This window comes from Gracilinanus agilis, chromosome 5, assembly GCF_016433145.1.
Source record: "Gracilinanus agilis isolate LMUSP501 chromosome 5, AgileGrace, whole genome shotgun sequence".
Taxonomy (NCBI): domain Eukaryota; kingdom Metazoa; phylum Chordata; class Mammalia; order Didelphimorphia; family Didelphidae; genus Gracilinanus; species Gracilinanus agilis.
Window position 1 is genome coordinate 171,988,517 of NC_058134.1, and position 22,532 is coordinate 172,011,048.

The window sequence follows — 22,532 nt, forward strand, 5'->3', positions numbered from 1 at the left end:
TCCCAGTGATGAAGCTGCCCTAAAATGTTCAGGCCACTGGAGAAACTAGTTTTGCTACAGTTCAACACTATCTTGTTAAATGACTAAAGAAGCTTGTCATCATGTGAGTTGTTAGTATTAAAAGACAAAATATTTTATGTCAATTTTCCCTTTAATATAAAGCCTTTGAAAACAATAGCCTGGTATAATGAAAAGAGCATTTCAGTCACAGGACCCACATTCTACTTTAAGCTCTGCCTCTATCTAACTATGTGACCTTGAACAAGTCACTTCCTACTCTGTTTTCTTCTCTGTAAAATTAAGGGATTGAACTAAATGACTGTTAAAGTGCCTTTCAGCACTGATAGCAGTCAATAAGTCTATAAGACTGTATTATATTTCATTTGCATATTACATTGGGAGAACTTTGTGAAATCAAAATGTTAAAGAAATGTTATAAAATGCTAAGTAGAGCAGCTATGACAATTTTTTCAGATTGATTCTGTTCCTTTCCCTTAAATGAAGTCTTCCTTTGCTGCTTCCTTTGGGTGGGAAGATGACCCTAGATTTCTGGAACTCTACCAGCAGTGCAAGCTCTGGCAGACTCTCCCCAGAAGCTCAAAGAGCTCCATAGATGGGTTAAATCAGTCATCCAAGAACCAGCTCAGCCAATTAGAAAAAGGTTCATCTCTAGAAGTCTGGCTATGAGTTATAAGATTTTGGTAAGGTTTGAGGTCATGACAACTCCCAAGAACTTGAAGGACTGACATTGAGGGCTACATTGTCTCATGATTATAAAAGCATCCATCTGGTCTTACCAGGAACATGAAAGCATCTGTCTGGTCTTACCAGGATCTTCTGACTCCATCTAACCTAAACTCATACTTGAGAGATTTTCAGTCCTTTGCTAAGGTGCCAAAGAAACAAAATCTTCTTTACTTACTTGTCAAAGGACTAAAAACAGCACAAATTTTCTAGAGGAACAAGAATTCAACACTAACCCTTATATACAAGGTGGTCTGGTAGCATGCACAACATCAAACTTCTCAATCTTCCAGTTACTCCAATCCTGTGGACAATCGAAACAGACACAGGAGAATGCCTGGAATGTTCTTTAAAAACATCTATTGGTACTTAAGGACTGGCATGAGTAATAATGGCTCCTAATCTAAAAGCAAATAGGGAAAACTGAATCTAGAATGAGCAAATAGGCATGACACCTTCTCCCATGTGGTCTTTATTTGCCAGGAATAAAGATGTATACTGCTCTCTTTCTTATGAAAGTGCAATACCTGAAGAGGGGAGGAAGGTGGGCCTGTCATTTCACTGACTGAACTCCCTTTACTCCACTGGACCTGATAGTCCCAGACAGTTGTCCAGAGCACTAGGGGAGAAGTTCCTTGCTCAGAGTCACCAAGTCAGTCTGTGCGTGTGTTGGGGGTGGAGCACAGGGGAAGGCTGAAAGGGGGAATCATTGAGATGTACTTTTTTCTCTCTCCACATCTCTCTGGTCTCTCCAGCTACATTAATGCCTGTGTTTTTTTACAAGTGAAGAACAAGATGCACCCTTGGAACACATGAAGCACTTTGGAGAAATGTATTCACTTTCATGGACTTCTGCTGTGACATTTGGGACAACAGGGCACTGAAATATTAAACCTCAGATCCCAAATACCAAATAAACTTTTGGAGAACAGTTCAATCATTAAGAGAACTGATATCACATAATTCTTAAAAACAAAATAAGGAGATCTCTTACCTAAACTTAGTAAACTTTAGGTTTATAATATGATACTACATTCATATGAATATGAATTCATACTTCATCATATGAAGATGAACAGTGAAAATCTGATGAAACTGGAAATTTTCTGTTATACAAAAAACAGAAGATCAAGATCAAGTTGATACAAAAATGATAAGAAACTCTTCAAAGTTTTAAAAAAAGAAAGCAAGAAAGCCCATGGCAATCTGGGGTTATTTCCAAAAGGAAAAAGCTAATTAATCTAAATTCATTATTGCATAACAGCAACACAAGTTTATCCACCTACCTATTGGGTACAAAATATTACAAGAAGCTTAGCTTAATTTGGCTTGACAGGTTGAGTCAAAAGACCAATTAGACCATACAAAATGTTTCATACCACTAGAACAAGATAGTTTCTTATGTTGAAGTTCTCTATTTATTATGCAATTTTTACATGGTAACAAAGTCTCTCCATTTTTTTCTAGCTGAATATACATGAATATAAAAAGCAATTGATTTGTTTTTCTTCAGGTTGGTAAGTAGGAGGGTCTGGCCTACAAGCAGCCTACTGAAGAAGCCTACATGCTTTCTTCTTTACTTAAGCCTTTAACTCTCTGGCTCTTATCAGTCGTCTTCTTGTTGATTTCTTTTCTGTCAAGGGAAACAAATAGTACATTAGAAAGTACTTTTTAATGTGGATAACTGCAACATTAAGTTAATTCTATCTGCAATTGACTATAATCTCCTAGAGGCTGTGGTTTTATATACTGATAAGAATTATCAGGCTAAAGATGGTGCTATACTACTACTTTGGTTCCTGGACAAATCAACCTTGATTCTTTCTAATATTTCTTTTCTCATCGCTCTATTGCAAATATGAATAATATGGAAATAGGTTTTGAACAATGATACATGAATAACCCAGTGGAATTGCTTGTCAGCTCCAGGAATGGGAAGGGAAGAGGAATGAGAAAAATCATAAATCTTGTAACCATGGAAAAAATTCTAAATTAATTAATTAATCAAAAAACAATATTTTTTTCTCATATATAAAAATGCTTTTCAACAGCAGAAATATGAATCATTAAAATCATAACAGATTAGAAATGTACTTGTATATGCAGTACAAGTATTGTAAAAAATTAATTTGAGAGCAGCAGTAAAATATCTAGAGAAGGATGGAATTAAAGAAACATTTAACACTCATAAGATGAATTCTCCCTTCAGCTGACTAGGAAGAGAAAAGCTTATTTCTATTTGTTCAGATATCAAAATATGAATCATAAAATTTATTAAATCTATGGCATTAGATAATAATCACCTAAAAAGCTAAGAATCAAAGGACCATTTTCTTAAGCAAATTTGAAAACAAAAATTATTTGCTAAAAACTTGTTCACTTTACCAGTTTTAGAAAGTCTATTAGTTTATGAGCATCTTCACCAGTGGAGAGATCTACAAAATCTTTAGGTAGTCGGTAACTCAGGTAGGGACTTGGTTGTACCGTAACTTCACTGTTTGTGCAACGAAAGGCTGGAGAATCCTTTTAAAAAAATATTTGAAAATTTAAAGCCAAGTTTATGATGCTATTTGTATTGTTCAACATTTATTCATTTCACTAAAAAACAGCACTAGACCCCCAAAAATCAGCCTCTCCATCTCACATTCTTTCAATGGTACCATCTTTATTCCAACCTCCTAGAATAGAAATCTTATAGTCATCTTAGGTTTGGCCTTCTCATTTGTCCCCTATCTTTAGTCTGTCATTATTTAAGAGGAAGTGGAAATTAGATTCTGAAATGAAAAGGATTCCAAGGTATATATTTTAAGGTGTACATCCTCTAGTTATTATATAGCACCAGAGCATACTACAGCTATAAGTAATATTAACAATTACCTAGTATTAACAGATAATAAGAAATAATAGCCGACAGCATATATAGCATTGTAAGTTTTACAAAGCACTTTACATATATTATCTCATTTGATCCCTCATAACAACGCTATGAAGTAGGTACAATTATTATCCCCATTTTACAGATGAAGAAACTGAGGCTGAGAGAAGTTATGTGATTTGCCCAAGGGCCTTAAGCAGATTTTCAATTCAGGTCTTCCTAACATTAAGTCTACTACCCTATCTACTACATCAACCCTCTGCTTGGGATGAAGAACCTACAGCCTGGAAAGTATAATAAATAACTTGGCAGCACCACATGGCAAGTATGTGGCAAAACCAGGGTTAAAATCTAAGTCACATTACTCCCATTTGAATGTTTTTATATTATACTATATTTTCTTCTTATATATATCATATGTATACACAAATGTATACATATATATCCATAAATATACAAATATAACATTTTATGTATATAATAAACATATCATTTATATATACATACATGTACACAGATATGCACATATGCATACACACATACCATATATGCCAGTAACTTCTGATTTGGTTAGGCTAATAGACAAATAAGCCAAGCATCAAGAGTACATATAAAAGTAAACCATACTGCTATCCACTCAGTACTATCCTTGAAATGTAAAAATTATAAATTTATTTATATTTAATTTGTTACATTTAAGTTCTATTTATTTATTTTTCTCAAAGTTATGATGGCCTAGGGCTAATCAAAATATATTCTCTTTCTAAATATCTCTTAAAACCAACTACATCCAACTGCAATGTACTCCCAAGGGACAGAAGTAAAATAATAGTGAAGGAAGTTGAATGGTGCATAACGGGAATGTCCTATAAAAGTAACCAAAAAGATCAAATCAACTCTATATTCTGTTAGCAGAAGGATATCAACTCAAATTCATCTGCCACAAAAATGAGAGAAATCATAGCTTTGAAAAAATAAGTTGACAAATATCACATAAAAAAGGTCACATCCAGTTTTCTTGGGAAAACACATTTATATATTTATAACAGATTTTACATTTCTTCCCCTCTCATTGGGTGTGGAAGGGATTGGAGAATAGAGAGAATTTAGAACTGAAAATAATCAAAACTAGAGTAATAAAAATAAAGCTTTTGTACATATAAGTAGGACTTAAATAGTGAGGATAGTAGTTGCTTTAAATAGTTCAAAATTATACCAAATTTGCCATATTCTCTATTTTGTTAGGTTTATTGCTATAAAAAATGTTTCTTAATTCTACTGATAAAGTTCTACCACTTAACACTAAACATAGTTCTCATAAGGACTATATTTCTTTCCTAAACTGAAATCTTCAATGTAAAATTATTTTCATTATTGAAAAGAACTTCTGGCCTTCTTACTGACCTTCGGATAAGGCTTTTAACCTTGAGCTATGAAGTTTATCTGAATTTATGGATAAGATGGAATACATATATGCATATCTATAAGAACCTTTAAAGATAGTAGCAAGAACTTATTTAACCCAATATTTACCTGTGATCCTTGATTAATTTGAAAACATTTTACAAAAACTAGTATGTTCTCAATTTTTTTTTTTAACCCTTGTACTTCGGTGTATTGTCTCATAGGTGGAAGACTGGTAAGGGTGGGCAATGGGGATCAAGTGACTTGCCCAGGGTCACACAGCTGGGAAGTGGCTGAGGCCGGGTTTGAACCTAGGACCTCCTGTCTCTAGGCCTGACTCTCACTCCACTGAGCTACCCAGCTGCCCCCTGTTCTCAATTTTTCTGTTTGCTTTTGTTCAAAAATCCTCAGGGTCCAATTGAGTCATATTAAAAATAGGAACTGAATTTCCACATTTAAATTTATTAGTATAATTATATATGTGATAATATGGCAGAGGCAAGAAGGCCATCCTTGAAGTCAGGATCGATCAATTGATAAGCATTTATTAGTCACCTACTACGAGACAGGCCCTGTGGCAGGTGCTGAGGCTACAAAGACAAAAGCAAAAACAGTTCCTATCCTCAAAAAACTTACAATTTAGTCAAGGGAGACAACATTATACAAATATAGGTATATATGAAATAGATAAAAAGGGTAACTGGGGGCAGAAGGAATATTTGTGTTGCTGAAGGAGGCACTGGAGCTGGTCCAGGGTTTCTAAAAGACAGAGATGAGACGTACAAGGGAGAGCCCAAGCGAAGGCACAGAGATATCAAAGTGGAGGGCCATGTGTGAGTAACAGTAAGAGGCCAGTCTGGCTATCCTGGAGGGCTCATAAAGGAAAAAAAAGGTATAGAAAGGCTGGAAAGATAGGATGGGGTCAGGTTGGAAAGGCTTTAAAAGCTAAAAAGAGGAGTTTCTATGCAGGCTCAAGGTTGGAGCGAACCACTATTGTCAGCTAGTGATGTTGGGAATGGAGCTATGTGTGACACACTCAGATTACTCATTCCCCAATTATTCATTGGGGAAATCACTTTTATAGTTGAGCAGAGGATGGAGTGGATCAAGGAGAGACTTCAGGTAGTAAGAGTCATCAGGGGAGAGGCAACGGGAGCATCAAGTAGTGAAGGAAGCCAAGTGGTCTGCGGTCTGAGGTTTGGCTCTCTCTAAGCCACTATCTTCAGAGCATTTTGCTGTGTTTCTCTGGTTTTCTCCTCCAGTCACCTCTCCAGTGCCTGTGTTCAACTCCCCGAGTCCAGTGCCTACAAGGCCCTCTCTCCAGGCTGGTGCGCCTGCCCACCCTGAAATTTCAGGGGCCACTGGAGACTCTGCACAACACGTGGGCGAGGTGTCCTGGGATTCCCTTTCTATACCCTCAGACCCCACAGTTCAAGAATTGAAGCCTTTTTCTTGGCATACCTCTTTAGTTGTTAGGCAGTCGGGTTCCCCAGCTCTGCCCCTTGTTAGATTTGGTCCTCTTTCTTCTCAAAGTGCATTGTTTTCTATCTCTGTATGTAAGGGTGTGGAGGTTTTAAGATTCGCTCCATCTAAGCCACCATCTTCCCAGAATTCCTCCACCAGAGGCATTTCTGGAATTGGATTACTGCAGCAGGTGCTTCTGCAGGTTCTTTCTTATCAATAAATCAACAATTAAAAAGTACTTATTCAATGGGCACTATATGAACACCATGTGACCACCAGTGAAAAGTATTTGAGGGTACACAAAATGTAAGCTATGCAATGCTTACTTCATGGAACTCTTAAGTGCTTTGGTGTGGCCACTCTAGCCATCAATGGAGAGAGACCACAGTTCTTTCTATAACATAGAAGATAATCTCTGAGAACTGTTAAATTTGAAAAATTAACCACCCTAAAGCCAAATTGGTCATCTGTTTCTCCAGATTGTTTCTTTGGTTAACAGAGGAGGACTATAAGAATGTCATGATTCAGTAAAAATTAGTCAAGAATGCTAAAGAAGCTCAGATTTAGCTTAAGCCAGTGAAAAACAACTTATCTGTTAAGTTTTGGGAGAAGAAAGGAGAATTAAAGAAAACTTTTTCTTGGGGTAGATGAGAGAAACAGAAGAACTGCTCAAATTGTATAGTTTTTCTGTTTTCTCTGCCAAGAATGACTTCTATACTAGAAATGACAGAACAAATATGACTAAAATAGAATTGATATTCAAAGTATAGATCGTTAGATGTTATTCCTTCTCACTCTCTTTTTTTGCTAGATTATCATCCATAACATGGCTTCACATTCTGGATTTACCCAAAGGCTCTAGCTTAGTCCCTTTTCCTCTCATTTGGTGACTAATTAGTTTTTATTAAATGATCAACTCTCTGCAAATGACCCCCAGATCTCTATGTTCAGCCCATCTCTCACTTAAGCTCTAGTCCCACATCATTAATTGCCTAGTAGACATTTCAAAGCAGAGAGCTACCTCAAATTCAACAAGTCCCAAACTGAGGTAATTATTCTTTACCTCCAAACTCCAGCCTATTCTGATATGTTTTTTGTTAAAAAGGCAGTTCTTGACACACAGTATGTAGTACTATCCACCCAGCTCCTTTCTGAATTTCTTTTACGAGCAATATCATTCTGCCAGTCACCAAGGTTTGCAACTTTAAGTGTCATCTTCAACTCCTGGTATACACTCATGCCATCTACCCAATCAATTGCTAAATCTTGCTCCAACATTTGCTAAATTGCTACATACTATAATTCTCAAATATCCCCTTCTTCCTACCACACAGCCACTAGCCTAGTGCAGGCCATTATCACCTCTCACCTGGACTATTTAATAACCTGATCTTCCTCTCTCAAATCACTTTTATCTATCTTGTATATCTCAAGCCTCTGTATGCTTATGTCCTAGAGCAGTGATGGGCAAACTATTCCCTGTGGGCCAGGCAATAGTTTACCCATCACTGCCTTAAGCAATTCCCTAATCGCTATATCTGGATGTGGGGGCCTAGTGATTAGGGAATTGTTTAAGACAGTGATGGGCAAACTATGGCCTGGATCTGGCCCTTGGGGAATAGTTTGTTCATCACTGTAGAGGACAGGGGTCGTATCCTCAGAGCCAAGTAGAGGGACTGTCACACAGCAGGTTCTTGGTGAATGCTTGCTGCCTACTTTACATAGGGTTTTATGTACCTACTTATGTTCGTACTCTCTCCCTCTTTAGAATGTAAGCTCTCTGAAGACAGGATCAGTTTTACTTTAGTCCGCAGCTGTAGTGCCTTGCACAGTGCCTGGCCCAGAGAAAATACTGATTGTTTGATGCCTCTAGAAAAGGGAACCTCAAGGAGGAAATATGAGATGAGAACTCTGGTGAAAAGGCAGGGGTTATTATATATATGTGTGCTCTGAAAACCCAAAGTATTATCAGGCTATGTGATATTATTATCACCTCATTTTTCTCCTATCTCTGTCTCTCAAGTCCAGATATTTTCTCTGGCTGTCCTGCATACCTAGAATGCTTTTCTTTCTCATTTCCACTACCGGCTTCTCTGCCTTCCTTCTAGTCCAGGCTTCTGAAGGGTGGAGGCAGCTAGGTGGCACAGTGGATAGAGGTCTAGGGCTACAGTACAGGATTTGTGACCCTGGGCAAGTAACTTAATTTCTATCTGCCTCAGTTTCCTCAGCTGTATAATGGGATCAAAATAGTACCTATCTCACAGGGATGTTGTAAAGATAAAATAAATAATATTAGTAAAGCACTTAGCACAGGGCCTAGAACATAGTAGATGCTTAATAAATGCTTATTTTCTTCCTTCCTTGAGGCATAGAACAACTAGGAGGTTATTGCAAAAAAAGATGCCTGTGGTTGTACAGATGGAGAGAAGGGAACAGATGTGAAAGGTGGTGGATGAAAAATCAAACAAAGCAGCTGACTGGATATGTGAGGCAAATGAGGAACCAAGATGACTCAAAGCCTGTGAACCTGGTATGGTAAGTAACCTTGATAAAAAGATACAAAGTGGGTAGATTTGGGGGGAAGATGGAGGAAATTAATTCAGTTTTGGACATACTGAATTTGAAAAGCTTTGTAGCACATTCAGTTGGTGATGATGGTCTGGAGTTTCTAAGAGATAAGAGCTGAATATAAAGACAATGGAATATCATAATCTTACATCTTAGAAGGCCACAAGGGCATAAATGAATTTTTTCATTGAGTACTCTCATGAGAGATTCTCTTATATATGCAATTCCTTCAAACAAAAGGTAAAGACAAGAAAAATGGTTCTCTGAATAGCCACAGATATTTTTACTACTTTAAACTCAGGTTGTTAAGAGTTTCTCACACTTTTTATAAGGAGCTGATAAAGATTAGAACTACTGCATATCACTTAGCTGAGATAAAAGAATGGATATATATATATATATATATATATATATATATATATATATACACACACACGCACATATATATGAAAAAATAAGAATAATAGAGAAATTAGGAGAGAGTTATGACTTGAATCATACATGTAAGATAATTATTTGGGAGAAAATTATTAAAAGTAGGAAATTATAAGAACAATGTCTTAAGTAAATAAATATATGTATTCAAGTCAATAATTATTCCATTTATGACGAAAGAAAAAATTTTTATTACTCACTTGGCAAGTATCTTCTTATTTGTGTCTATGTAAAATTGTGTCTATATTATAAAATTTATTTTAAACTAAAGATTTTCCAAGATTTTAAATAAGTTTGACTACACAAGATTCTGAGGAAACACCATAAAAATAAAGATAATTTAGGTATGCATTTAGTTTAATCACTTAAGGGATTATCTCTTAGACTACTGCTTTTCTAAAACTTCTTACCTGTTCCAGAGCTTCTAATTCATTATGTTCACCTTTTAAGTTTTTTCCAGATATTAGTTCTTCCCATGTGAACAGTAGTGAGTCTGTTACTTCACCAAATGGATTAAAATCAATTAGCCACACTTTGCCCTACATCAGACAGAAGAAGAGAGGTAATAAAGGTTAATAAAGAACAAAGCTATATGCTCTTACTAAAGTCCATAATCTGCCTTAATTTGCAGAAGTTTAAAGTAAATCAGAATGTCCTATTTTCATATACTTTTCTTCCCAAAGGAAACAACATTTATTATATTAACAATTATAAATTATTGTATTTAAAAGAAAAGATAGCTTTAACATATTTTAATGTTTTGCAAATGACTAATCTCTTCTGGTTTGATGAAAGTCCATTTGATTAAAAAAAATGAATGAACGGTGCAGTAGAAAGAATACTGACTCTGTAGCTGGAAGCCCTATAATCAAATCCTATATATAAAGATGACTCTATGGCTTGAGGAAGTCACTTAACCTCCCTAGACCAGTTTCCTCATCTATAAAATAAGGGGGATAGGACTGGACATCCACTAAGATGTCTTTGATCCTATGACTAGAGAGATCAAAGACAAATTTCATTTTTATAGCACTGCAAAAAAAGGGGGGGGGTACTATGAAAAATCATCTACTTTTTTTCCTCCTTCCTCTTCCAACTAACTAAATTAGGTCCAAATGCTAAAAAAATAAAAGAGCATTTCATAAAGAGGCCTATCCAAAGCATTATGATGAGAAGTAGTATCAAGATTGTCTCCAGGAACAGAAGAGTAAATGTTCATTGAAGGAAGGGGTTCTCCACTTGACTCAATCTACATCAAATACTCTTCCATAACACCAAGGGTTTGCTACAAAAGTGGGGATAATTCTCATAAATGGAAGGGTGACAATTTTGCTTGTCAGTGTATTTGGACAGTGTGTTATGCTTAAATACTCTATGAAGTCCTACTCCCAATAAAGTAAAATGGCTTCACCATAGTCCATTAGTGGCTCTCTGTTTTAAAAAGTTAGGTAAGCTTCACACAAGTCTGGCAGTACTCACTAAGCTGGAAAAGATTGGAGTCCAAGCCTAGCAATGGACTCTCTTGAGTATACAATCCTAGGAGGCAGATGAACATGTCTGGAGATACTCATTATCAAAAGGTTGGCTTCAGGGTGTTGGTCACATAAAGTCACAAACGTTAATATTTGAAGAACTGTGATCAAGGTGAGAAAAGGGAGCAACCATGGTCTTTCGGGTGGTTCTATATGATAAGGTTTGGTATAGTTTAGAAGAAGGAACAAAAGCAGAGCCCTTAAAAAGGAAATGGCAAACTCCTCTGATTTCAAAAAAGATAGATTTTGTCAGCAAATAGACAGTTAGATGCAAAGCTAGATGTCTCTAAAACTAGTTGGGTTAAAGAGAAGTTTAATTTGGAATAAAAATGTGTCAATGAGGATAAGTAAGAATACTGAGAACTGAATAAAAGCTCTGGACATAATCCTAATAGTCATAACTACATATATTTCAATTATATGATGGATATACAATCTAGTTGATGTGAGTATTCATTCTCTCAGTGCAAATCAAAATCTATCCACATATTCCATTCTGGGTGACTCTTGTCCTTAATCTACCAAAAATGTGTGAAGAGCAGCAGTACAGTATATGGTCTTTTCATCCACTCCTAATTTTTGCAATGCAATCAGCTCACTTCCTTTGTTGGTCATGCATCACTGATATTCTGGGGTACTTTTTATTCTTAATTCATTGTTGTTAATATGCTACAGCCTATTTACGGCTTCATAGATTTCTGTATAGTCCTTTGAATGACAAAGAATTATGGATAAACCTGGGAAAGCCAATCAAGGAAATAGAAGTAACAGATTAGATTAATAAATATAATATTTAGTAAAAGTATTTTTTGTATTTTTGTTTTATTGGTATTTCTTATTAACTTAGCAGAAGAGCTAGGTTTTTGTTCCATTGTTTATACATAGAATTTTAGATTGTATTTATCAATCTACACTGGCCAGAGTTCTAATTATACTTTTTCCATATCTGATTATCTTTGGATTAAGTAGAAGATTGCTAAATTAGATACCAGAGGAGGTAGTAACATGTTATGGCAAATTTTCTAAGGAAGAATAAAACAATTTCATTAGAACTCTCTCTAGTACCACTAAGTGCTGACATCATCATGAGTAACTGTCCATGGCACCATTTGAATTAGGTTCCTATTATTGCTCCACTCCGTCCACAAAAGGCATCAGCTACTAAATCTATGCCTCCAGCACGCAATCTCTATATTCTCAGCTATGAAACACAAGACTTTTTTAGAAACTTAGCAGTATTTAGCTATATGGAAAAATGCCAATCATAGTTATCTAAGTTATTAGATGTTTTGGGTATCAAGTGTAAGAAAATAAGTAGCAATCTGTATTAAAAAGCAGAAAATGAATGGTCTCGAGTAATATTTTCATTCTGCTTTATTACTTTTTCAAACCAATAAAATAATCTCATTATAATCAACTATCCTGTCTGTTAACATAGATCTACTTAATTAGCTCAATAGCACTAATGAAATCTATAAACTGGAATATGTCACATTGTAAAAATAACCCCAAAAGACAAGCCAATCTAAATACCAAGGCTAGCACTGATGACTGGCAGCATTTGTTTTTTGGCTCAAAGGTTATAGTCTAGATTTTAAAGAAACAAAAAATAAAACTGAGCCAGTTTTAATCAAGCATAAAAATCTAAAGGTTAACTGTTTTAGGAATTTTATTTGATTAGAGCTTTAAAATATTTTTCACATGGACTCTTTGGGCATAAAACACAATGGGGAATTGTCTTCAGATAATTTACCCTGCAATAGGATTAATCCTCCTTAAGTAATGGTTTATTACATAATTCCCCTACTCAATGTCACTCAAAAACTGAACATCTCCCAATTCTTAACATCAAGTCTAAAATCCTCAAGTTATTTTCAAGGTCTTGCCTCATCTGTCCTCACCCTATCTACAGGAATTTATTCTCACTACTCAATAAAGCACAATGCATAGACACTGTATAAGTGACAAATTATGTTGTACACATCAATTACTATAAGAGTTCTCTGAAAAAGGAAGATAGTAAGTGGTAGGTAATCAAAAGAAGCATCATATAGTAAATGGGTTTTGAGCTAGGGCTCAAGGGATGAGAAGGATTAGGATAAACAGAAGGAAGAGAAGGCAGTCTCCCACTATTATTCAATATGTACCTTCTATTATAGAGAGGCTAGAATTCTCATTGCATCATGAACATATCACACTCATTATAACCTTTGTTGCTTTTCTTTTTATTCACCATCTCTTTGAATATCCTCCATCTCTTCTCCCCTCCAACTGTCCCAAATCTACAAAATCTCTAAATCTCAGCTCAACTCCCACTTGCCAAAGCAAAGTCTTTCCTGATTACTGAAACCTGACCAATTTTCTTTCACAGAACTCCTACAGAACCTATGATTTGTACAGCATAATGTTGCATTTCATACAGTTTCATGCTGTTAAAGAACAGTTTTAAGTATTGGTCTCATGTCTACTACCAGCAACTACCATTTCTTAAATATCTACTATATAAAAATTACCATAAAGATAAAACCATGAAATGTCCCCTCCTGGAACTTAAAATTTGGTAGGGAAGATATTACATGTATACTTTGTTATTTGGAATTGTGGGGGGTTCCATTTAGAGGTATTTGGGGCTCATTTTGAGCTTTTAAATGACAAACTTCCGGTGGACATTTGGGAGACTTTAAGACTACATTTTCCATGGTTCAATGGGTTTCCAGTTTTGGATGTGGTGACGTCTCCAACGTAAAGCGTAGCTTAAATTCGGAGGTCGGGCTTGAGACGAGCTCTCTTTTGCTATGTAGACAAGATGGGAGAAGGTAATGACGAAGAGCGGGATTTTTGAAATAGCCAGGCACGTGGTCGATTTTATTCTACTAACATGGCCTTGATTAAAATATTACTTCTCATAATATCAGCCTTTATTATTTTTAAATATAACAATACAAATAATAAAGCAAAATAGATTATGCCAAGAGCACAAGAAAGGGGAAAATGAGAGAGGGGGCAGAAGGACAAGAGACAGCTTAAAAAAGCTTTATTGATGAAGTGGCATTTGAGTTGAGTCTGGAAAGCTAAGTAGAATAGTGGGATGAAAGGAGCATTTCTGGTATAGGGTACAGTAAAAATAAAGGCATGAAGGCAGGAAAACATGAGTAAAGGAGGCCATGGCTAGTCCAATCTAGATGGAATGTACAATATCCATGTGGTATGGGACAATATGGAGCTCAAAGAAAACAAAAGAGAGCCAAAGATAGAACCCGGGGGGACACCCAAACTTTGAAAGTAGAAAAAAAGATCTAAGAAGCAGAAGGGTAGGCAAAACAATTAAGAAAGAAACAAGGAGAGAGTACAATGTAAGATGTTACATTTATCTCTTAATCTTCTGATATTGGTTTAATGATCTAGCCTACTAAGGTCACAGTTGATAGGTCACTGAGATACAGCTGGAAGGGACCCCATCATCTAGTTCATTTTACAGATGAGGAAACTGAGGTTTGAGATGGGTTAAGTGACTTGACAAAGGTCACACATAGAGGAAACTAGGGATATTTGGAGAAGAAAAGACTTAGTAACATGAAAGACATCTTCAAATATTTGAAAGATAGAAAAGAGTTGGTTTTTCTGCTTGGCCCCTAAAGAGAGAACTAGGAGTGATGGGTTAAAGTTACAGAGGCAGATTTCATCTCATTATAATAAGAAGTTTCCTAATAATTAGAAATGACTATAAGTGGAATGCACTGTCTAGGAAGGTTGGCTCATTCATTGAATAAGCATTCATTAAGCACTCACTATGTGCCAGGTACTATGCTAAGCAACTGGAATATGGAGAAAATAACATACATCTCTGCCTTAAGGAGCTTATATTCTATTGGAGGAAAACAACATGTACATATGAATATATGCAAATTAAATATTCTTTTCAGACATATACACATACAGATGGTCATGCCTTTGTTCTTACATACAAGTATTCTACACTTCCATGATCAAAGACTAAAATTCCTTTAACCAAAACCTTCAGTCATTCCATCTCATCTCAAATTATCATCCTCTATGTCTTCGCTTCACAGCCAAATTCCCAGAAAAAGTCTCCAATAGTCTCAATTTCTTTGCTTCTCAATCCTTTATAACCTGTTTCCTAACAACAACTTAAATGACTCCTTTTAAGACTATAAATGATCCTGATTGTTGTTCTTGACTGCCTTTTTCAGGCTTCATTCTACTTGGCCTTTCTGAAGCTTTTGATTCTATCTTTTAGTTCTATTCTTTAGACATAGTAAGTGGTTGACAAAGGCTTGAATTGAAGACTCCCTCATCCTGAACATCCTCTCCTCACTTGGATTCCATGACTGTTCTCTCTTAGTTCTCATGGCTATTGACTGCTATTGTTTCACCAACTAAGCATAGATATCCATTAATGCTCAGTCTTGAGCTATCTCCTGTTCTATGACTTCTATGACATTCACCTCCCCACAAGCTTCAATCAGTCCCTTTCAATTGGTTCGTTTTTCTACTGTCTACAAACATGAACAAGTCTCCTGCATCCCTAAGAAACTTTCATTAAGCCTTATCATTTCTTTAGGAGTTTGTCCTTTAACTTTCTTCAATTTCTAGACCAAATTCCTAGAAAAAGTTGTCTCCACTCACTGATAACACTTTCTATTCTTACACTCATTTCTCAAACCTTTACAGTCTGGCATCTAATTTCACTCATTTTAAACTGCTTTTTCCAAAGTTTTCAATGATTTCTTGATTGCCAATTCTAATGGCCTCTCATATATGATGCTCATTCTTCTTGACTTCTGCAGTATCTGATGTTATTAATTAGCCTCTTCTATTATATACTCTCTCCTTTCTGGGTTTCTGAAATACTTAGTACTCCTACCCCACTTTTCAACTCTCCTTTAAATGCTGTCTTCCCTCTTTAGAAGGTAAAGCTCCTTGAGCATAAGGGCTCTCTTCTTTGTTTATTTTTGTATACCTTGCTCTTAGCACAGTGCCTGGCATATAATAAATGCCTTATTAGTCACTTTAATTCTCTAATTCTTCTCATTGTCCTTTACTAGGTGATTATCCACATCATGTCCTCTACCTGCAGATGTGGCTTAAGGCTCTGTCTCTTACTGGGGGGCTTCATTACCTGCCATGGATTTAACTATCTCTATGCAAATGACTCAGAATTTTATCTCTTGCTCTAGTCTTTCACCTAAAAAACAAATCTGGCAATACTAACTGTCCAATGTACATTTAGGCATCTCAAACTCAACACATCCAAAACAAAACAAAACAAAACATGTTTACTAGTGCTTTTTTGGTTTTTTAAACCCTTACCTTCTGTCTTAGACTCAATACTTTGTATTGGTTACAAGGCAGAAGAGTGGTAAGGGCTAGGCAACAAGGGTGCAGGGGAGTAAGTGACTTGTCCAGGGTCACACAGCTAGGAAGTGTCTGAGGCCACATTTGAGCCTAGAACCTCCCATCCCTAGACCTGGCTCTCAATCTCTGAGCCACCCAGCTGCCCCCTTACTAGTGCTTTTGAACTGCCTACAAACATGCTCATGACTTCCCCCCCCACCCCGCTCCTCAGTTCTTGAAAATTTGCTTGATTCATCCAAGCCTTAGCTATCATACAGTTATTTCTCCTGTCTTTTTTCTGGTAAACTCCTTGAGAAGGATATCTATAATAAGTATCTCCACTTCTTTCCTCTACTCTCTATTTAACTCTGACCTCCAATCTCTCTATTATACCAAAACTACTCCTTCTAAAATTACTAATAATCTCTTTCTTGCCAATTCTAATGACCTTTTCTCCATCTTTATCTTTCTTGGCCTCTGCAGATAATGACTTTGTTAATCACTTCTTCTCTTGGATTTTCATTGCACTACCCTCTCGTAGTTCACCTCCCACTGGTCTGACTCATGCTCCTTCTTAGTCTGCTTTGCTGAATCTTCATCCAAGTCATGCCTATTACCACAGGTGTCCCACCAGGCTTTGTCCTGGGCTCTCTTCTCCTTCTATACTATTTCACTTGGAGATCCCATCAGTTCCCATGGATTCATTTAATCATTGCTAGACTTATGATTTTAAAATCTACTTATCTGGTCCTAACCTTTCTGTTAATTGCAGTGTCATATCTCCAACTGCTCATTAAACACCTCAAATGGATGTCCTAAAGACATATGAAACTCAACATGTCCAAAACTGAACTCATCATCCCCCATTCCCAAAAAACCTCTCCTAAAACTTCTATGCTCTACTATGGAGAGCACCACATCTTCCTAGGTCCCAAGGCTTGTACCTTGAGGGTCATCTTCAACTTTATTCTCTCATTTCTCTATATCCAATCTATTGTTAAGGCTTATTGAGTTTACCTTTGTGACATGTCTCTAATATGGCCCCTTCTCTCCTGTGATTCTGTTTCCACCCTGGTATCACCCTCATTACCTCCCACCTGGACTAGTGCAATAGCCTGCTGGTGAGTGTGCCTGCCATAAGTCTATCCCCACTTCTTTCCATCCTCTACTCAGCTCTAAGCAATTTTTCTAAAATGCAGTTCTGACCATGTCACACACACCCCTCCCTCAACTTAGTAATCTCCATTGGCTTCCTATCACTTTCAGGATCAAATATAAAAACAATTGTTTGGCATTCAAAGCTCTTCATGACCTGTGCCCCCCAACACCCTTCCAAATTTATGTCTTACTCCTCCCTTCCATGTACTTTATGATCCAGTAACACTGGCGTCCTTGTTGTTCCTTCAAACAAGACACTCCATCTTCCAGTTCTAGGTATTTCATTGGCTGTCCCTTGTGGTTGAAAAGCTCTCCCTCTTCATCTCTGCCTTCTGATTTTCTTAGCTTCCTTTTTAAGGAAGCCTTAATCTCTAGTGTCTTTGTTGATTTTTCCAATTCATCTGGTGACAATAATAGCACCTATCTCCCAAGGTTGTTGGGAGAATAAAATGAGACATTTGTAAAGCACTCTGCAGGTCTTTAAATGCTATGTAAATACTATTATTAATATTATTAATTCCTCACTACCACTCAGCTCATAGACCAAATCCATTGCAAAGTCTGACCATTTCCACCTCCACAATATTTCCTATATACACTCTCTTCTCTCCTCTAATACAACCACTACCAAGTTCAAGCCTTCAGCAATTCTTACCTAGATAATTGTAATGGCCTAATTGGACTTCCTGCCTCACCATCTTTCCTGATTTCAATCTATCTTCTATTCAATTGCCAAATCGATTTTTCTAAAACTTTTTTTTAAACTTATCTTCTGTCTTAGAATCAATACTGTGTATTGGTTCTAAGGTAGAAGAGCAGCAAGGGCTAGGCAATGGGGGTTAAGTGACTTACCCAGGGTCACACAGCTAGGAAGTGTCTTAGGCCAAATTTGAACCCAGGACCTCCCATCTCTGGACCTGGCTCTCAATCCATTGAGTCACCAAGCTGCCCCTAAAACTTTTTTTTTAAAGTGTACATTCCCAATAACAATCCCCTTACTCAGTAAACTGCAGTGACTTCCATTACCACCAGGTTAAAGATCTTTAAAATCTAGTACTTTCCTGCCTTTCCAATCTTCTTACACTTTATTTCCCTCCACATATTCTACAATTGAGCAACACTGGCCCACTTGCTGTTCCTTATATACAATACAGCTCTTGTCTCTATGTCTCCTCTGAGATATTTTTTTTCTGATCCTTCCACTACTAGTCCTTCTCCACTACTGAAAAATATCTTGCATTTATTTTGTATCCATCTATGTGTCTACATGGTGTCTGGAGGGCAGGAATCATCTCCCCATCACATAACACAGTGTCCTACACATAACAAACATTTAATAAATGGCTACACATTGATCATGTGAATGCTCATTGTGACATAATACTACTGCATAAAGTCTTACCTAAATGCCTGTGAAAAGACTTATGACAAAATCGAAATCAGAAAAATAAGAATTTTAAAAAACACAAAGTGGGTTTGTTTGTCCATTTAAAAAATTTTGCACACTGGACAGTGTATTATCACATGCCAGATGTGAGATACTCTCAATGCAGATGTCTAGAGACACTTGTTGCTATGGACAGTAGTTCTCTGGCTGCCATTAATTCAGAGAAGACTAACACCGTCTCTCATACATATAAAAATAGGAACCTACTGGCAGAATATTAAGTGCAATATATTCAAGTGAACTCTTGCCAAACCTGACCTATACTTTCCTTTGCATAAAATCCAGCAGCTTCAGCTTTTCCTATCTCCTCCTCTACCAAGTCTTCACCATTCACACTGCCCCCTGGCTTTTGATGATCTCTGTTTTAATCCTGATTCTGCTCCAAACACCACTTTCTGTCTCTCATCCTTCATTTCCACAGCTAATATCATAATTATCTATCTTGGCCTTTTAAAACAACACTTTAGCCCCTATCTAACAGGACTTTCCTATCTGAAGCATTTTCTCTTCAACTCCCCCAAAACTAGCAAGACAATCAGAAAGATACAAAGTTTTTATTTAATCTTAGTCCATGAAGAGATCCCAGGAAGCCCAAACATATCTTCTTTAATTTTAAATTAGTTTAAAATTGTAAGTAACTCAAATTATGCTAAGAATATATCTTATTTAATTGGTAATAAAATATGCTTCATTCTGGAAAAAAGATTTAATTATTCCTATCTGTTTAAATATTATTCAGGAATATTAAACCACTTTAAACAGGATCAGATCCCTTAACAAAATTGTGAGGGAAGCAAAGAAAAATGCCTCTTGTTGTTAAACTAATCTTTACTAAGGTATTCAATGATAATGGTTTTTAATACTAAGAGACTCCTGAAAAATGAAAAGCCTTCATGACCCACAAAAAGGAATACCTAATAATGATATTTCAAGCACTGTAGAAGACTGGGGAAGGAGATTCTTTGAGATAGCATTTCTTTTTCCCAAAAATACACAACTCTGCCGACTTGTAAGGATAATTTTGATACTAAATTATAGCAAACAATTAACTTACCATACTATCTCGGTATACATCAAATACAACTGCAAAAAAAGAAATAGCTAAAATTAATTTTTGTAAATGATACAATTTAAAGAAAAAAATCATGTTTACATGGTAAGAATTACATTTAAAAAATAAAATGAATTCTAAATATTATTCAACCAAAGATAAAAATTACTTGGTTGAGAACAAGAAAACTTTTCTTGCTTCAAAATCTTAAAATTTTAATTGTTACAAGAGTTAAAATATACTTCATCATGCTAGTTCTTTCCTAACATTTTCATCTATTATATCTTAGAATTTATGGTTTCATGGAACACACTAATTTTATAGTATCTAATTTGTCCATTATACACAGGGTATCAGGAGGATGCCAGCTTGATACTAAGCAAACAGTACTCTTGGAATAGATATCTATTTATTTGATTGGGGGACGATCTGAGTAATATCTGAAGGTGGAAAAAATAAAGTCTACCCACATTCAGGGGATGATTAATGCAATTTATCATCACAATTCTAGCATAGAAACTTTTTTTGGCAAGTAGAAGAAATTTGAGCAAATACAATATTGGTGAATACAGGAAAAATGTATTCTTTAATTCTCAAATACTTATAAATTTAAAATGACAATTTGATACTTAGTGAAGCTCTCCATCATATTAAGTAATTTAAATTCTTTTAGATTACTCAAATTTTAAACATGAATCATGTAACCATGGGAAAATATTCTAAATTAACTAATTATTTTTTAATTAAAAAAAGATTACTCGTCTTTTTTTTTTTTAAACCCTTACCTTCCGTCTTGGAGTTAATACTGTGTGTTGGCTACAAGGCAGAAAAGTGGTAAGGACTAGGCAATGGGGGTTAAGTGACTTGCCCAGGGTCACACAGCTGGGAAGTGTCTGAGTGCAAATTTGAACCTAGGACCTCCCATCTATAGGTCTGGCTCTCAATCCACTGAGCTACCTCGCTGCCCGCTACTCATCTTTTAGACAAGAATTTGGTAGCAGAAATAAAACCAACCCATCTTGCATTCTTTAAATGAACTAATATCTATTATTAGTTATATATTATGGAATATACAGGGAGTCCCAAAAGTCTTGATGTAGCTTTAAGCTATTAAAGGTTATTTAAGTTATAAAGCTTAAAACTATTTTTAGAACATTTCTGGGAAACTCTATAATAAACATTTTAAGGTAACAGGAGAGATGATTATGATAGCATTACAAATTATGTAAAAAGTAAATGTCTAAATTGTAACAATTAAAGTACAAGTGTTATTCTTCTTTGGCTATTTTTCATTCATATCTGACTTTTCATGACCCAATTTGAGGTTTTCTTGGTAAAGATACTAAATTGGTTTGCCATTACTTCTCCAACTCGTTTTACAGATGAGAAAACTGAGGCAAACAGGGTAAAGTGACTTGCTCAGAGTCACCCAGCTAGTAAATGTCTGAGGTTGGATTTAAACTAAGGAAGATGAGTCTTCTTGACTCTAGATCCGGTACTCTATCCACTACCTCCTACCAAATCTATAATGTACAAGAAGGCCATCAAAAAAACTAAAGAGAAATGAAACATTTGATAGAAAGGAAATTTGTACTTGCTCTTGTTTTGCTAATGGGTTAGGATGGGGTTTCAAAGGGGATATATACAGTGGTAAGGAAACAGTGAGGAGTGGTTCAATATGAGTGCCATATAGAAACCTTAGAAGTTAAATTTAAGGTATTTAGGCAGACAGAGCAGCCTACACAGGAACTAGATGCTTCAGCTCCCCTCACTAGTCTTCAAGCAAAGGGTAGAGGATGACTCATTGGGTAGGTTGTAAAATGAATTCTTAAGTGGTATAAGTAGTACTAGGTAGCAGCCTATGAGCTCTCATCCAAATATGAGAGTTTATAATAGTGCAAGCAATCACAAGATGAAATAAAGTTTCATAACACTCTAAAAGTAAAACACATCTTTCCATTATGAAAACAAAAAATACTCACAGTCTTCATCTAAGAATTTATATTGTATGTGTTTCTTGAAAAAATCCTGTATGGATCTACAGATCTCTTCATTTTGTTTAGAAATGTGATCATAATACTGTGTATAGTCCCTCTGGGATATACCTGCCAAGAAAATATTGATATATCATAATATTCTTTTCAAATAAAATTTCATTTAAAAGAATCATTGATATTTCATATATCATTTTAGTGGTCCTGAAAATGAGTAAAAATGAATTTCTATTCCTTGCACTGTAATTTAATAGTTGTTAAGGGCCATGACAACAAATAAATTTTACATACTGAATTCTATCATTTTACTTTAGAAACATTTACACTTAGAGTAAAAAAAATTAAGAAAAAACATTATTTCTACTTCGTGTCTCGAGGAAAAATCTAGTCACAAAAATGATGCATACCAAAGTAAAAAAAAATTCAATTTTCAAATTTTACTTTTTAAATTACACCTTCAAATATTGATTACTCTACTCAAGGAGCTGTGAAAAATATGAATAGG

At 35.7% G+C, this 22,532-nt stretch overlaps 1 protein-coding gene across 2 annotated transcripts in view; it reads right to left on the bottom strand.

Moving 5' to 3' along the window:
* Positions 1–2,162: 2,162 nt before the first annotated feature.
* Positions 2,163–22,532, bottom strand: part of CDC123 (cell division cycle 123) — a 103,680-nt gene continuing 83,310 nt past the window's right edge. Inside the window, exons 9-13 of one of the 2 annotated variants that reach the window (XM_044677927.1) lie at positions 22,016–22,138; positions 20,037–20,065; positions 9,901–10,029; positions 3,130–3,267; positions 2,163–2,377 (exon numbers count right to left, since the gene is read on the bottom strand). In XM_044677927.1, coding sequence (XP_044533862.1) covers positions 2,351–2,377; positions 3,130–3,267; positions 9,901–10,029; positions 20,037–20,065; positions 22,016–22,138 — 446 coding nt within the window. In that variant the 3' untranslated portion in view covers positions 2,163–2,350. The remainder of the gene's footprint in view (positions 2,378–3,129; positions 3,268–9,900; positions 10,030–20,036; positions 20,066–22,015; positions 22,139–22,532) is intronic. The other variant, XM_044677926.1, reaches the window with a different exon arrangement.